The following is a 16415-nucleotide window of genomic DNA, read 5'->3' as shown; positions in this document are numbered from 1 at the left end:
CATATCAGTGTAAGAATTTCCAGCTGTCCAGCACGTGAGAGCCAGCTCTGGTCCTCGGGGGACAGGGGCCAGGGGGACACTGTTACAGCAGCTGCTTTTCATCATCGGTTGGAGGCTCTTTGCAGCTGGATGGCCACAAATTGCAGCTACCATGATCAAATAGTTAATAATGCCTCTTAGCCAAAAAAATCCCAACCCTCAGTCTAGTTCAGGGAGGAGTGGGTGTGGTGCAGCTGTCACACTGCTTGACAGTTTGGGGGTTTTTTTGGTGGGGAGGGTATGTTTCAGTTTAGCGATTTACTTTTCCCTCTGGGCTTTTCCAGATGTTTATTTCTGATAATTCTTGCATTAGGCGGAAATAACTCTGCTGAATCCTAAGACTTGCAGCCCTAGGATGAAGTCACAAGTTCGCCATAGCTGTGTCTGGAGTGGTTTTGGGACTTCAGTGTTCCTGGTTATTTCTTGGAGTCCCTGACCCTTTCCCAAGCCTGGCTGTGGAAGGGCCTGTGCAAGGTGAACTCTAAAACTATTGGTACCTGCCTGAGACTGGTACTATTGAGCCTGGTGGTGGTTAAATGCCTTAAATTCCCTGTTTGCTATTTGTGCTGCTCAGAGGTTCTTAGGGTAGGTGTGTGTGGGATCAGTTTAATGGGGGAACTGGGTTCCTCTTCAGCTGGCTGCCATAACATCACCACCATCAATCCAGTCGTGCCCAGAGAATGAACCTGAGTGGGGAGTAAGTGGCTTCACTTCTCAGGGGAAGAGAGTGACTCCTGCACCCAGGGGATGAGAACACAACGTGGGGCCTTCCGAGAGGGCTGGTGGGCAGTGCTGGTATCAGGCCTGGTGTGGGGGTCCCACTTGTGGGTTTCTCTGGGTCTGGATTGAAGGCACTTGAGCTGGCAGTTCATGTTTGGACTCAAGTGTTTATTATTTCTTATCAGTAAAACAGTCTCGCTACTGTGAGTTCGCAGCTTTTCATTAGAAGGCACAAAATGTAACAATCTCTTGGTACAAGGTCTTTTAAGACTAAACTATCCAATTAGAACTGACACCTAGATTATTTTCACTTTTAACCCAATAACTGATCCCAAAGAGCCCGCAGTGTGGACTTTTCTGCCCAACTACAAAATGCCACCCAAACCCAGGAAGAAGAAAGAAGAAGAAGCATGAAGAAGCAGCCCAGGACAACACCCTGTGCCCCCCATCTTGCTTCCATCCACAACACACTAAAAATCCTAAAACTTAAATTTCTCACCAAATGATGCACCTGCACTACTCTCTATAATCTATTTCACACTTTAGTGCATTCTAGTCTATCTTGAAGTCTAGGAAACTTTCTCCATGAATGAGGGTCACAGTCAGTGCTCCCCTGGGGGTCAGGGCACCCCAGAGCAGACAGAGAAATATTCCCAATGCCCTGGGTTTCCACAGTCTGGAGCAGGCTGCCCTGAAAGCTGCTCCTGAGGTGGTGAAGAGCGACCTGCAGCACTACTGGAGTCACTGTTGAGGAATCAGAGCCGAGGTCCCAGAGCTCAGGGGCTGTCTGAAAACCTTCGCTGTGGCTGTTTGGTCCATCCCAGACCCTCCTGGGGATTTCCTCAGGCAATGGTTCCCAGCTTGGCAGTGCTGGGTGATGGTCACAGGGGCTGCCTGGCTCTGGCCTGCTGCCACTGGTGGCTCCCTGTGGGATGTGGGGGGATTGGGTGGATGATACAGGAGGTGCTGGGAGGGGAAGAGGCTCCCTGGACAGTGGGAATAAATGGAAGAAGCAGGAAGCACTGGAAGTGTGGGAGGCCCCATGTGAGACTCTGGCTGTTGGAAGCTGCCTGTGGTTTTGAGGGGTGCTGGGTGGCCAAAGGGGCCACAGAGGGGGACAACGGTGATGTCAGGAGATGTCCCTAACCCTGTGTAGGGGTCACTGCTGCCCTGCTGTGCGGGGTGCTGGGTGGCCAAAGGGGCCACAGAGGGGGACAACGGTGACGTCAGATGTCCCTAACCCTGTGCAGGGGTCACTGCTGCCCTGCTGAGCAGGTTCCCTCAGGAAGTCACCAAACAGGCACTTCCTTGGAGCACGGGGAATGTGCTGGTGCTGAAGCCTGCCTGAAACAGCCTTGCAGCAACTTGGCATCCAATCCATGTAAGTGAGCGTTAATTTTAGTTATTTCCAGTTGTGTTTTGGAAGTAAATATAATTTGTGACTTTGCTTCCCACAGTGGTGGGACATCAGTCACATCTTGCTCCTCCTGAGCCCCTGGGACCAGTGCTTGGGAGAACATGGCATGGAGCCAGCATGGATCTGCTGGTGCTGAATCCCGAGGGGTCTCTAAGGGATGGGCTTTTTTGGGGCAATGCCAGTGATTTCTGCAGTCAGCCAAGGAGCAGGTCCCTCATGGACACCCTGGCCAGCTGTGCACACATCTGGACCAGCATCTCCAGCAGTGGTAAGGATTGTCTGGGCTCTGCCCTCCCAAAGAGACCATGGCAAGGTTTCATTTTGAAAATGCTTTAATAAGGAAGTGTTGACAACACCGTTTTGCAAAATGTAAAGGTAACTATACAAATTCTTAATACAAAAAGAATAAATTAAAAGCAGATTTTTTTTAATTCTGCAACTTTTTCTACAACATACATATTTTTTTCCTTGATTACAGTTGAACAGAATCCAGTAAAATCATTTTCCATGCTCTAAAGTCAATTTCAGAAGAGACCTAATTTTTTTCTTTTTTTTTTTCCTTTTTTTTAAACTAGAGAGTCCATTTTACACAACTTGTAATAAAACTATTGACATTAATATATATGTAAAACTTTACATCTAGTTAACTAAGCAGTAACTGGTCATCTGATAGCACCTGAATGGGGATCGGCTATGCCTGAAACTAAAACTAATACAGAGTGAAAACAAATTGGACTGATTCAACATCTTCAACACTCGACTGCATATAATATCATTTAAAAATAAACCCTGCCTCCCAGCACGGCCCCTGCAGGGACCATCCCTCGGCTCCTGCCCACACAGAGGGAGTGTCAGACACAGAGACTGAACGTGGTTGTGGCTTTATGGCAGATGGAGCCTTGAAAAATAAAAAAGTAAAGGAGGGGTTAAGTTGGTAGTCAAGTGCTTGTCTATAATAGCTATGTATATGCCCCTCCGTGTTATACTTAAATATGTTAATCTCATATGATTAACATTTTATGTACATTTGTGTTTAATTGAATTGAGCTAAACAGTAAAACCTGTTTTACTTAATCTGTCTTTACTACCAGACTGGCTGCTCACATGTGCCTTGATTGCAAACCAGAAAAGCAGAACACAAAGCAAAACTCAATCCGTTTCTAGAAAGCTTTTTCTCCACTTCAGCCTGTTTGCAATTCAGGCTAACTATTTTTATTTCCCCCCTAATTTCAGGGCTGCCACCTTTTAACCTTTGCTGCAAAACTGCAGAGCTGGTCTTGGAGGAATTAATGTTTCTTCCTGTAGTGCCCAGAGGCCTCATAGTGCCGCTGTTGTTGAATTCTTTTTAATTAAAAGAAGGTACACAGAGAAAAAAAAACAAACCCAAACCACTTACCAGGGAAATTAAAAAGAAAACAGACAGTTGCTCAGAGCCCCTAAAAATCCTTGGGCTAAATTATTTGCTGTAGCTTAATTTGGTCCTTATTTAATCCTTTTACTTCAGCTACCAAATCTTATCAGTAAATGTCATTAATCAGTACTATCTCTTATCCAGCTAAAAATCCAATTAGGAGCTTGAAATAATTCCTATGTTAAAGACCCCAAAGCATAAAGAGATGGTGAAAACAGCATTTTGCTTGTCCAGATAAAGGCTGCAATCTCACCACTGGCTGTTCTTCCAGAATTGAAAGTAAGGCTTCAATTACTGTCACGGTGCGCTGCACTCCCGGGTGATGCTTCAGGGAGGCCCAGAAGCACAAGGTTTGTGTGGTCACCTTTGTAAACCCTTGGCCAGTGTTTTTGTGGGTTTTTTTTCAGAGGGATAATTTGTTTATGCTTCATGTGTGAACATAAAAGAGTTTCCTTATCACAGAATTACGGAAGTGTTTGTGTTGGAAGTGACATCATCCGGTCCCAACCCCTGCTGTGGGGCAGGGACACCTTCCTCTAGACCAGGTTGCTCAGAGCCCCATCCAGCCTGGCCTCTTGCCCCATCCACTCCTGGCTCTGCCACAGGTTTCCCTGGACAAGTAACAGCCTTTCTGCCTGTCACTGCCTCATCTCTGCAAGGCCTCCTCCCCACCTCGCCAGTGATGCAAAGCAGCAGTGCAGGGAACCAAAGCCAACACTTCTGGTGTGAGTTGCAGAAAAGAATTGGCATGAGCTGCTTGAATTAATGTTTAGAAACCCCATCGTTTTTCAAAGCCTAATTTCACAGAACCCATTCTCTTTTAAAGCCTGGAATGCAGTTTTCCAGCAATCTTAATACCAAAAGGTGTGGCAGCCCCCCAAGTCGCGGTGTTTAATTTGAAACGTTTCGCTCTACTTTGTCTGGTAGACGCTGTTGTTATTCTTGGAACACACACACACACTCTCACACTCACACACACACTCTCTCACACTTTTTTTCCTTTTTCCTTAAACTAAAGCTAACTTCAGTTTCTGCTTTTCACAAAGTAACCCCCTCCAGCCGTTTCTTTTAATGCCTTTCCCATAGGAAATCATCGTTTGCACGCACCAACGGGGGAAGGCCGGGCGCCCGCCCCCATCGAGTGGCAATAAAAACAGCATAGCACCGCAGTGAAGACTAAGACGTGCCAGCTTCAACATCCACCTAGATTGTGCACTTGTTCCTTACAAAAGTGTTCTTGAGGCCTTTGAAAGTTCCATGGCTTGACATGTATAAAGCATTGCTCTAAAGTATGTGTAAACTTGCAGCTCCTCCAGGCCGGGCTCGCGCTGCTCCGCTCGGTGGCCGCAGGCAGCTCCCGCTCGTCTGACCCTCGCTCGGTCGCTTCCCTTTTTCTCTCACAAGGGAAGATTTGCCTGTCTGCTTGTTGTCCAACCCCGCTCCAGGAGCCCTCCTGCTTCCTGACAGACCAGTTCTCCCACACGGCAGCACACGGGTGACGAGCCCTTTGCTACACTGGTGCTAACGAAGGGAAGAGGAGTGGAACCAGTATGTGAACGCAGCTTGGCCGTGTCAGGTCGATCGCGATGTGCTTTCCCTTGGATTTCACGTTAACGCTTTGTGCAGAAATAGAATTCCAATTTATTGGCCGCGTCTGTTCGTGGAAAGGTTTTTTTGGCAATTTTTATCTGTATCAGAACAACCAATACAATTCCGACCTCTCCATGTATTGGTGGGCACTCTGTGCCAGCCACAGAGGTGCTGTGAGTGCAGTACTTGCCTCTGCTTTAGGTAATGCCTTTGTAAACCTTGTCTGTCCAGTTCAAGAGTGGCTTGCAGACAGCGATGCTGTGATACCAGCCCAGACCTCGGGTGTGTCTGCAGCACAGGGGGTTGTTTACTTGTGTGTAGGTGGACTCCAAATGAAGAAGGAAATGCCATTTTGCAGGGGGTGGTCGTGTCTGCCATCGAGTTAAAGAAGGGAGATATTCTTGTAGCTAGAACTTGCTGAGCAACTCATCCTGCCAACAGTGGTGTGGAGTTCTTTGGCAGTGCTGACCTGATTGTGAGACTGACACATCTCTGAAGTGATGGGATTTACTGTTGCAGAACAGATGCACTTTCAGGAATATGGTCTCTATTTCTCAGCCTCTGTCCTATTCCCACCCCCTTCAGACTAATACTGTTGGCTTCAGCTTGCGGTCACAGAACTCTTGCTGCTGTTACGTGCTGTGGAACACTAATCTTTGATACGAGCCTTGAAAGGAAAGGAAACCCAGGTTTGAAACTGACTCTTCGGATGGCTGCTCCTCTCCCCCGCTGCCCCGTGGCCGTGGGAGGGACGGGCACCGTCTGGCACGGGATGTGCTGCGCGCCGCTGCCGTGGTGCGTGTCTCAGGGCCAGTGTTCCATAAATGTTGTCTTGAATTGCATCGTGAGAAAAGTGCTTAGAGTTGAAGCTGGTGCTGGGTGACAGTGCATCTGGGTAAGGCAAATGAGAGGCAGTGAGGTGATCTCAGAATGGCATTGATGTGATTAACTTGAGGTCAGGGGTTCACACTAGAGTTCCAGGCTTGGCTTTTTCCTGCCCATACCACTGGACATCTGCTAATTCTGGATAGAGGGGAGAATCCAGGAAACAGCTATCGTTGTAGTTCCTGCAGGAGAAAGGAAGCTTTGTTAGGACAGTGAGTGCTCCTGGGAAGTTCAACCACAAGCACAAAACATTGTGTTATGGGTGGAGAGGAATGCAGGGTTACTCACAGACCCCCTGCCCTGGCTGCAGCAGCAGTGCTGTGCCTCTGCCCTGCCTGAGGCTCTGCCTGCTGTCCTGCTCAGCACTAAGCTGGGACAGAGCAAGTCCTCCAAGGAGCAAGTCCTTAGAGCAGCTCACTCAGACATGGGCTGTATCACCCAGTGGGAATGCTGAAGGAGGAGGGTGGTGGCACTTTCTGTGGCACTTTCTGTAGCACTTCTGCTCTGGGCAGAGGCTTGTGCATCACTGAGCAGTCCCAGAGTGTCGTGGCTCTCCAGGGATGAACCAGGAGGGGACTAGTGAGAGCATGCCAGGTCTGATGTGGAAAGGACCATGTTCTGCTGCAGCAGCCTAGTCCTCAGGCTATTTTTCCTGACAAAGTACTGCTTCTTTTGCTGCCTGGCTTTTTCTTTGTCTGGACTGCGTAGACAAGACAATTCATAAGAATTTTCTTTGCTATTTACGTTAAGAGCTCTACCCAGCATCAGCTCCTGGCTTAGGCTGTGGAGCTCCTTCCCAGAGGAAAACAGGTCAAAATCTGGATCTTTTGAAAAGTGACTGCTATATCTGTGCAGTTGTAGCCAGAATTGATGTCTCTCCCTCACACTTTGATCTGAACCAACTTCCAAACTCGAGACTGTTTTGAGGCCAAAAGCAGGAGATGCATATTTTTTCTGTTTACTGATCGATTCTCACTCCTTCTTACATTCCCTCCCATCCTCACAGGACTGATCTCGCATCTGGTGCAGTTCCTACTTCTTCTGCCCTGTTTTCCACCTTTCCCTGGCATTGGTGTCTGAGAGGAACCTAAGCAAGGGCATCGACATTTGCATGTTAAAGAGCCTTTTGTTTCTCAGCTCTGTGCTGGAGTACAGAGGTTTATGGGATAAACCTCTAGAAAGCTGGGCTTGAAGTACTTGACAGATGCCAGCTGTGAATGGATGTAGATTCAAATGAGAGTGTCAGACTTTAATTAAAATAGAAATACTCTGAGGGTTTTTTTGTTCCCTCCACCCTTCCCCCTCTGTCTACCCACAGGAATGGGGCCAGGGTTGCTCCTTGTAAAACCTCCCTGCTGGTGCTGCTGCTGCAGACAGTTTGTTCCCTCCACCCTTCCCCCTCTGTCTACCCACAGGAATGGGGCCAGGGTTGCTCCTTGCTCCATAAAACCTCCTTGCTGGTGCTGCTGCTGCAGACAGCCTCAGCTCTGCAGAGGGAGGGAGGAGCAAGGTGTGATGGAGCCGTGGCTGGAGCGAGGCCGGGAGCTCACCCGAGCTCGTGTCCCCACCACGCCGCTCCCAGACTGTTCCCAGAGCTCTCTGCCAATTCCAATTCTCCTGAGCCACAGGCTTGCTGCCCCCACCTCCCCACTTTCTCGGCAGGGACACAGAGCAGGCTGGCCCCAATTCCCTTTCACAGGGGAAATGCCACAGGCAGGGACTTGCTGGAAGGCCCTGAGGGTGAGAATGCTCCCAAGGCCTGCAGGGAGCCTCGCTGGCACACAGAGGGCACACGGCTGAAGGGCAGGGCTGGCACACAGAGGGCACACGGCTGAAGGGCAGGGCTGGCACACAGAGGGCACACGGCTGAAGGGCAGGGCTGGCACACAGAGGGCACACGGCTGAAGGGCAGGGACAGCGGGAGGCCGGGCACTCCACTGTGCTCGCCAACTGTGGGGCACGGGGAGGAAAGAACAAAACGTTCCCTTACTATACCTCTATTCATCAGTACTTTGGTGGGTTGGAGACTGAGACTCATCCATAGTGGGTGAGTTGTCTGTTGCTTCTCTGAACAAAGGAGAGCAAAAAAGGAGGAAAGAGGAGAGAGGAAATGTTAAAGAAAAGAAGTGACACAGACATTGTTATGAGCTTATTAATCCAGTGGGGAAACAAGTTGATGAATCATCTTTAGGAAAAGTTAGTGACACAAAAACACGTTGGGGAGAACTGTCAATCTGTTGAGTCGTGCTGGGTGGGCACAGCCACTCCTGCAGTGGAGGAATCTGTTGTGCATCTAATGGCAGACTGGATCCACTCCTGTATTTATATACATACACCTTGGGTGCTATGCTCAGGTACAAAACAAATGTTGATTTGTCTCCAATTCTTTTTGCACTGGGTGTTGGTGCAAGGCCTAAGCTATAAATCCAGGTACCTGCACTTCCACCAGCTGAGAATTTAGCTTGAAGTATTTTTGGTGTGAGAGGCAAGGTGCAGGACAGCTTGAATGGAAAAATAAGAAAAGCTGGGATTATCCAAACAGATGTCTCAGCTGGCTGCTCACCAACTTTAATTCTCATCATCATTGAGACATTTAGAAGAATTAGGATTGGGATGGAGACTGAGACTAAGATCTGAATTTAGTCTCAAACCCTTAATAGTGGAAATTGCAGTGTATGGTAAAGGCAGGTACCATTTTGCCTATCTTGCTATCCCATGACTTTTTGTGAATTGGGACCAAGAACATTCTCCTGCTCTAAAGCTGGAAGCACATGCAAAGACCATATGAGACTGGATGTCAAATGTGTGAATTTAAAATCCAGGTAAGCCTAAGGGGTTGTGGTTATGGTTCTCCTCATCTCCAATTTAAAAGTACAGACACAAACAGTGCTGGAGTAAAACCAGAGGTCAAACCTGGTCATAGGTGACATGGGTAATTAAAGAGCAGGAGATTTTCCAGTGGCTGCACAGTGAAATGTTTTCTAAGTCCCAATTCATGACTCAGGTATCAGATCTGTTTTCACATTAAAATCCTGGGGTATTTTGAGGACTGTCAGATCTAGCTGATCTTGCCAAAATCTCATCCCACAATTTAGGATGTGCTGAGTTAGATGGGATCTGGAAATGACCTTTATTTCAATAGCAGGACAGAATTGCTGGACAAAGAGTGCTAGAGAATACCCATGGGAGCTTGCAAAAGGGTGTTTATTTACTCCCTGCCTTGTAAAGAGGTGCCAAAGAACCCAATGACTGTATTTACATTAGCAATGGCTATGGGTGTGTAATGCTTCCCTCACACTCTGGTAAAGAACCTTCATGTTAGTGGTAGCTGAAAAAAGATGCCCTTAAAAGTCATGCAGACACATGGCTGGGGAAAACTGAGCAGAAAAATGAGGTTGCTGCACACACAGGTATGGCAGGCACTGAACCTTGCCTTTTCAACAAGGTCTTGGTGTGGACAGCCAGTGTGATAGCTGCTAAAAAAGAAACATCGGCTATTTCAACATACAAAGAAGACAGAAGCAAGGAGACTGTCCAAGCAGGAGGAACCTGCAGGGCTCCTTTCCCTGTGGATCTGACAGTGCTTGGAGCAGTGCTGGGTGTGGATGACTCAGCCGTGTCTTGCTCAGTCTAAACCAGAGCTCCATCACCACGAGAGAACAAGGTGGGGGACTGGAAATGCTCCATGTGGATAGAGGCTATGGAGCACATGGGGAACATTCCCCACAGCTGTGCTTGTGTGTGGGGAGCTTTTTCTCACTGGCACGGAGGGAGGTGGATTCTCTAGCCTGACCCCACAGACACTCACCCAGTCTGCCACGTGAGAATGTGGTGGGGGCTGCCCGGCGGCGTGGCTGCGAGCTCGCTCGACGGCGTGGAACTCCTCTGGCTGTGAGGTAAGGCAGCTGGAAAACAACCAGGGGTGGAGAAAACGACTGGTGAGGTGAGAACACAAAGGTCAGGGTGGTTCAGAAGCATCAGCTGGTCAGACCAGCAGAAACATGTCTGGCTGTGAGCAAACACAGCCTGGGACAGACCTCGCCCCGTTCCGAGGCACAAGAGCACAGCCTCTGCTGACACTGCTGCATGTCACAGGCTGGATCTGGCCTCAGCTCTGCAGGAATACTCAGTCTCCAGCTCAATACAGCCACTCAGACTCTCCTGATCCTGCCTGGCACACACCACACTTCTCCCAGCACAGAAACGTGGTTGCTGCTGCCTGGACTCCATAGTCCTGAACTGGAGGAGCTCAGCCTGCCAGGCTCAGCCTCCTGTTTCCAGCAGTGGTGGGAGATGCTCTGTGTCCCCAGGAGCCAGGGCTGGCACTGCTCAGAGCCTGGACAAGTACACTGCTCTGAAGATTTCAAAAGCTACAACTTCCTTTCCCTGCGGATTTGTAAAAAAATGCCTGCCTTTGTTGACAGTCCTATGAGGGACCAAAGGAAGGCTTAGCGTGCTTGAACGAAGACAGAAGCAAGCTGGACTATAAATGGGCAGTGGCTCTTGGGGGAATTTCCCTGGTGAGGGTCCAGCAAATAAAACCACCTCACTAGTCTTTCCTCCTCCTCAAGTCTATACAGTGTTGACCCTCTGAATTTAATACATGCCAGAAGTCTCATCCTCTTTGAAGGACAGTGTGCAGCCCAACTGACCTATCAGCTAGGACTGATCAGCTGAAATTATGGAGGCTTCTACCTGGCACCCCCCTCTCTGCTGTTAAATTCTTTAGCTGCTGCCAAATGACACCAAAAGGGAAAACCAAATTTTAATCTGCTTCTGGAGCTGAGAGCTCCTGAGGTCAGTATCCTCCCATAGCTGTGACTGGAAACAGACTCTGAACACAAAAGCAATCTATGCTGCCAACTGGTCAGGCCATGCTGTGATCACTGAACATTCTTGTGCTGCACAGGTGTCACATTTAGGTTTAAAGCCCCAGCTGAGTTAAGGAATGGACTGACCAACAGTGATCTTTATGTGCTCTCACCCCAACCCACCATTTTCTTGAACTGGTACCATTTTCAAGGCTAACCAAAAGCTTTCCAGTGTTCAAGCATTTTCTCTTGCTGCATGGAACAGAAATGCCAATCAACCAAAGGGAGGAAGACAGATTTTCATAGGGAGACACAGGATGGTTCTAGCAGCTGCTCAGTTGTGTCTTGGTCCACCCCTGGTACTCCTATGAGTGTTGGCATCACACATCAATCAGCCCCTTCTGGGGCAGCTGCTGGTGGCCCATGAGGAGCCTCTGACTCCCCACTGGAGTTGGCAGCGAGTGCAGGGTCCCCCTGGTGCCAGCGTGGTGGTCACCATGGACTGGACACCATGATGGGGTGGCAGAAGGCCAGCAGCCAGCACGGGTGGACAATGCACTGGAATGCCTGGGAGGCAGTGGCAAGTGCAGCTGGAGCAATGGTGTCTCCCAGGCTGAGGCTGAGGCATGTGGCTCAGGTTTTTAGCAAGTCCTTGATCTGTCCACACTGACTGGACAATAAGTGACTGATGGCTAAATATTTATTTAACCCTGGACTGTTTCACACACATTGTAGCCTTCCTTCTCAGTGTAATGAATTTGACTGTTTTCTTATCATTTAACATTAACAGCACAGAGGTATACATAACATATATGTTTAATATTAACAGCAACGCTCTGTACATAACAGAGAGGCAAATTACTGGAAAACTTCAGCACTCTGAGTTTCAGGGTATTATCAACAGAGTTATTGAAGCTGCATGGGAAAACCAAGTCTCAGCAGTGCACAAAGATGTCATCGCTCAAACATTTTTGTGGGGGGTGGAGAGGCTAAAATACCCCACTTAACCTTTCTCATACTTTTGGTGTTTCAGCGAGTACATTTATTCTCCTAGTCTGTGCTGAACTCTTGCTTGCTTCATTGCTCCCCTCGCTGTGATTATGAATAGTGATGCTCCCATGGCTTTGTCACCTTCAGCTTCCTGTGCCATCATCCAAAACCCAACTGCACACTAAGGAAAGACCTGGCAATAACCAGGCTTTGGTCCCTCTCTGTCTTTTGAGCCCATCATTGAGAAGTGATGATCTCCATGGATGTTTCCAAACATTCCCATTGATGAACGTCTCGGACAAGGCTTGCCCCGCAGTGTTACACCTCCAGGCCTGGTGAGCAGTGTGTGCAGGCCAGATAACGTGCTGTGTTCTGGCACTGCTCTCCAGCTGGGGTGTAACACCTGGCACAGACTGAGGCTGAATGAGGCTCCCATCCCTCCCGCCCCTCTGCCCGGGCTCAGCTCTCACCTGATGTTGCTTTACACATCTGAGGCATTCTCGTGACCCGGCTGTGTGCCACAAAGGTGCTTTGAGAAGATGTGCTGTACTGGGAGCTGCTGTCCGAGGAGGTGGAGCTCGTGTGCGAGAGGCGGCTGTGCTCCTTGTGGGAGGCCGTGGAGCGCTGGTACCAGAGCCGCAGCTCGTCCGACACCGCAGTCCTACCCGAGCCCTTCTCGTGGCCCTCCCTGCCCAGAGATGGAGTCCTTATGATCTGGGAGCGGGACGGGGTGAGCCTGACCGAGTCCACTTCATCCCCGTGCCAGTTCTCCTTAAACATTCCCCCCGCTGTGTAGGAGTTGGAGGTTTTGAATTGTGCTTTCACGCTGTAGTGTCCCTCCTGGTCGTTCTCCAGGCTCCGCACCACCACGGGTGTGGAGCTGCCCTCGATGTACAGGGGATATTCTTTGATCCTGTACTGGGAGGAGGGCTGGCTCTGGCTGTGCAGGTAGACACGGTGGTGTCCCGTCCCGTTCCTCGCAGCCAGGTTGGGCATGCTCCCTGAATTGGAAGAGACCAGGTTTCCTGCTGATTTGTGCCTCTGCCTCTGCCGTTCTCTGGCTTTTGACGGGGAATCCTCTGCCAGGGTGGAGTAGTTGGGGTTCATCTGAGCAGGGTAGTAGTGCTCCGAGCTGGAATGGCTGGTGCAGGAAGAGCAGTCGTCCATGGGGTCAGAGCCGTTACTGCTACGAGTCCTTGGGGTGTAGAAATCAGGGCTCCCTGTCTCATTTTCTGAGCCAAGGAGCTTTCCTTGTGACTCCAAACTGGAGCTCCGGTGTCTAAAGTGCTGAGCTAAGCTGTGCAGTCTGGTTGGGCTGATATCTACTGACCTGCAGGCACCAGAAAAAAAAACAGGCAGTAAGTCAACAGGTTGAATCATTCCCCATCCCTGTCCATACACACAGCTACCAAAGGAATCTGAGGGCATTGAAAATCTGAACCCTTCCAGCTCTGCTTGGGGCTGCTACCTGAAATGCAATCTGCTTCCCTGCTGCAGGGCTTGAGGTGATAATGTCCTGCTCCTGTTCCTCTCCAGTTCCTGGGTGGTGATGTTCAGTCTGCAGCACCATGAGGAACATAAACCCCTGCCCAATCCAGTTCCTCTGTGGCATGCCATCCTGGGAAAAGCCCAGTCTGAAGGGTAAAGCTTGGGAACCTCAAGCCTTGGCACCTCACAGACCACAAAGGTGGTGAGATTCCCTTGCAAGTGGCCCATGAAAATCCTGCATGGGTACAATCCACCTGATGAGAGACAGACAGACTGCCCATACTTAGTCCTGAATGTTGTGATTTCTCCACTGGTCATTGAAAAGTCACCCCTTGTCAAGCAGCTTGGTGCTGCTCAGAGCCAGCCATGGGTAATGCATGTCATTGGAGACAGCCCTTCAGGCAACCACCCCAAATCTCAGTTTACAAGGCTTGATTCATGGCCAAGTCTGGGAGGTCTCTATTCACCCCAGCTCTTTGAGTAGCTCCATCCATCCATTCAAGGAGCAGAAACACATCTACATGATGGATGGCTAAGGCCAGGGCATGCAGCTCATGAATGAGCTACAGACTGAGCAATGGTTGTTTCAAACACCCAAATGTCCCCTACTCAGTTAAGGCCACTTTTCAAGCCCTGTGCCAGGCTCATTTCTCATACACTTGGCTCCAGTGTTAACAGACATTGCACCACTGAAAGGTACCCTCAGCAAAAGTTTGTAACAAATTTAACCCAGAGCTTTAATGCCTTGTGTTGTCTCTGCCCAAGGCTGATGTGCTGGCACAACTCTTGATTTATTCTGAACTAAATGATGGTAGCACTTCCCCTTAGGGCAGGACACAGACCAGAACACAGCTCTGGATCAGTTCTGCTCCCTGCAGTGTCCATGGTGCTTGCCACAAAAGCAAAAGAGCAATGAAGCTGAACAGTTTGTAAAAATCCTGCTGAAAATCAGTCAAGTTTGGCCTCACAGATCCAATCACCTCCCTTACACAACTTCAGCTCTTTCCTTTGTCAACCCTGGGCTAAATTCCACTGCCACCTGGGTCCCTGGCTGGATTGCTCTTGATCTCCACCTAACATCACACACATCACAAAATGCAAACATTTTATCCATGAGGGAAAAGTAACACTATTCAACATTTTGTATCAGACAGGAAACAACATGTTCTCTCCAGCCAGATCCATGGAGGAATTTACTGCAGAACTTAGCAGTAGCACCAAATGCATTTTAAAATTGGCCTGTAGAGCCTATAAACAGTCTGAGATGAAAGGTCCAAGCAGAAGAAAAGCTTGATCGCTTCAGGGGAGGGATGAGGGTGTTTATCTGAAGGGATTTCAGGATGTCAGTTCAGGAGAGATTCTCTACTGGCATGAGCACATGAGCCTCTTACATGAACAGGACTGGTTTGTGTCCTTCCCTGAACTGGGAATTAATTCATACCCTGCGGGAAGGATAAAGCAAGGCAAATTTATTTCAGGGTAAGCAAGGTGAGGCTGGAGCCAGGAAGACTTACCGCGTGGAGTGGACGTAGTGCGGACTGCGTACCCGTAGATCCGGCGTCGACGGCATGCTGGACTGGGAATTCCAGTGGGGAAGGCTCCGGATGGGGCTGTTCTGCAGCGAGCTGCTGCCTCCCGCCTCGGCACAGCTCCCGGTGCTGGGGAACCGCTTGTGACTGCTGCAGAGGAAACACCCTGCTTCAGCTCTCCCACAGGAATTTGGGGAAGTGGCTCCCACGCATCCTTCCAGATCTCAGGCACGTGCCTGGGATCTTGCAGGGGTGAGTGGGAGTTGGGTCAGCTGCTGTTCTGAGCTTGTGTCCCAGCGCTTGTGCTTCTACAGTGCCAGAGGTCAAGGCCAAGTCCTGTCAAAGCCCTCAGCTAATCTACCATCCTACCCTTCTAAATGTTTTGTAGAATAACATTGAGATACCAAACAGCAATCGTGTGGCTGTAGCCTGTTTTGATGACCTGCCTATTGGCCAAAAATCTCCTTTTAGTAAGGGACAACTTTGTAAATTTTGAAAGGGCTCCCACCTGTCCCTGCTGAAAGCAGGGAATATCTCTGTGCTGGAGCTTCAAGAGAGCTGGCTCACCTGGAATGGCTGTGCGAGGAGCGCTTCTTGACCTTCTCATAGGGCTCATCCAGGGATGACTCGCTCCACATCTTGGGTTTGATGGGGGACTTGTCGTAGTCGTTGCGGTGGAAATGCATCTGGCGGAGGCCGTCCAGCGACTGCGGCGGGGGCGGCCGGTTGTGCAGCGGCGGCCGCGGCGGGAGGCCTTTGTGTGGGGACTGCAGAGGGGAGATTGTGCTGGTGACCTGAGAGTCCTCTGTGAAGAGAAGGGAGAGAGGTGATGGCTGTGTGACACCTCCAATGGCAGCACAGCCCTGAGAGGTGCCATTGCACGTCCAGAGCCTGCTTCCTTGCCCTGCTTCCCCTGGCTGTGCTCAGGGCCATCCTGAAGACGTGACTTTCAGAAGGGCACTGGCTGACATTCTTATTTTGAGAGAGAATGGCCAGCAAGAGTGTGTGATGTCTTAGAACAACTGAAACTTAAGGGAAAATAAGGGGCCATTCTAGGATTGTCTTTTGAAATAATTCAGAGTAGTAACCACAGCAATATTCACTGCTCCAGGCCTGATGTCTGACTACAAAATAAGTCAGGGGAAACCAAGCTTTTTTCTTCTGGGATCTATCAGTGGACTATTACACAGAACAGTAATTCCATGTGGAGTGTCAATCAGTTCACTCATCCCTTCCCACTCTCTAGAACATACAGCAGCCAACATACCATCCTCAAGAACAAGGGCATCTGAGAGGGAGCTGTCTTCACTGGCAATGTTTCCTTCTGAAGAGAAGAAAATACAAATATGGTCAGATGGCCCCAAGATTTGCAGTGACTGAGTGCTGAACTGCACCATGACCTTTGTCCACTGAGTCTTAACCTTAAGCAGTCACCCTAGCCTTCCTCCCACCAGAATCAGAGGCAAAATTCCTAAGAATGGTTGACTCAGCCCACTCACAGTCTTGAAGGGCAGAGCTGCAGGTCAGGTCTCTCA

The 16415-nt window shown here is 49.5% G+C and overlaps 1 protein-coding gene across 4 annotated transcripts in view; it reads right to left on the bottom strand.

The window, feature by feature from the left end:
- Positions 1 to 2495: 2495 nt before the first annotated feature.
- FRMD4A (FERM domain containing 4A) overlaps positions 2496 to 16415 on the bottom strand; it is a 209551-nt gene continuing 195631 nt past the window's right edge. For 3 of the 4 annotated variants that reach the window (XM_041413402.1, XM_041413400.1, XM_041413403.1), the window contains exons 18-23: positions 16148 to 16204; positions 15448 to 15685; positions 14866 to 15030; positions 12334 to 13193; positions 9871 to 9967; positions 2496 to 6244 (exon numbers count right to left, since the gene is read on the bottom strand). In XM_041413402.1, the coding sequence (XP_041269336.1) occupies positions 6142 to 6244; positions 9871 to 9967; positions 12334 to 13193; positions 14866 to 15030; positions 15448 to 15685; positions 16148 to 16204 (1520 nt within the window). In that variant the 3' untranslated portion in view covers positions 2496 to 6141. The remainder of the gene's footprint in view (positions 6245 to 9870; positions 9968 to 12333; positions 13194 to 14865; positions 15031 to 15447; positions 15686 to 16147; positions 16205 to 16415) is intronic. The other variant, XM_041413401.1, reaches the window with a different exon arrangement.

Source organism: Onychostruthus taczanowskii, unplaced genomic scaffold, assembly GCF_017590055.1.
Source record: "Onychostruthus taczanowskii isolate IOZ18803 unplaced genomic scaffold, ASM1759005v1 scaffold41, whole genome shotgun sequence".
Taxonomy (NCBI): Eukaryota; Metazoa; Chordata; class Aves; order Passeriformes; family Passeridae; genus Onychostruthus; species Onychostruthus taczanowskii.
The sequence above is the reverse complement of the archived record's forward strand: the minus strand, read 5'-3'. Positions and strand labels throughout refer to the sequence as shown.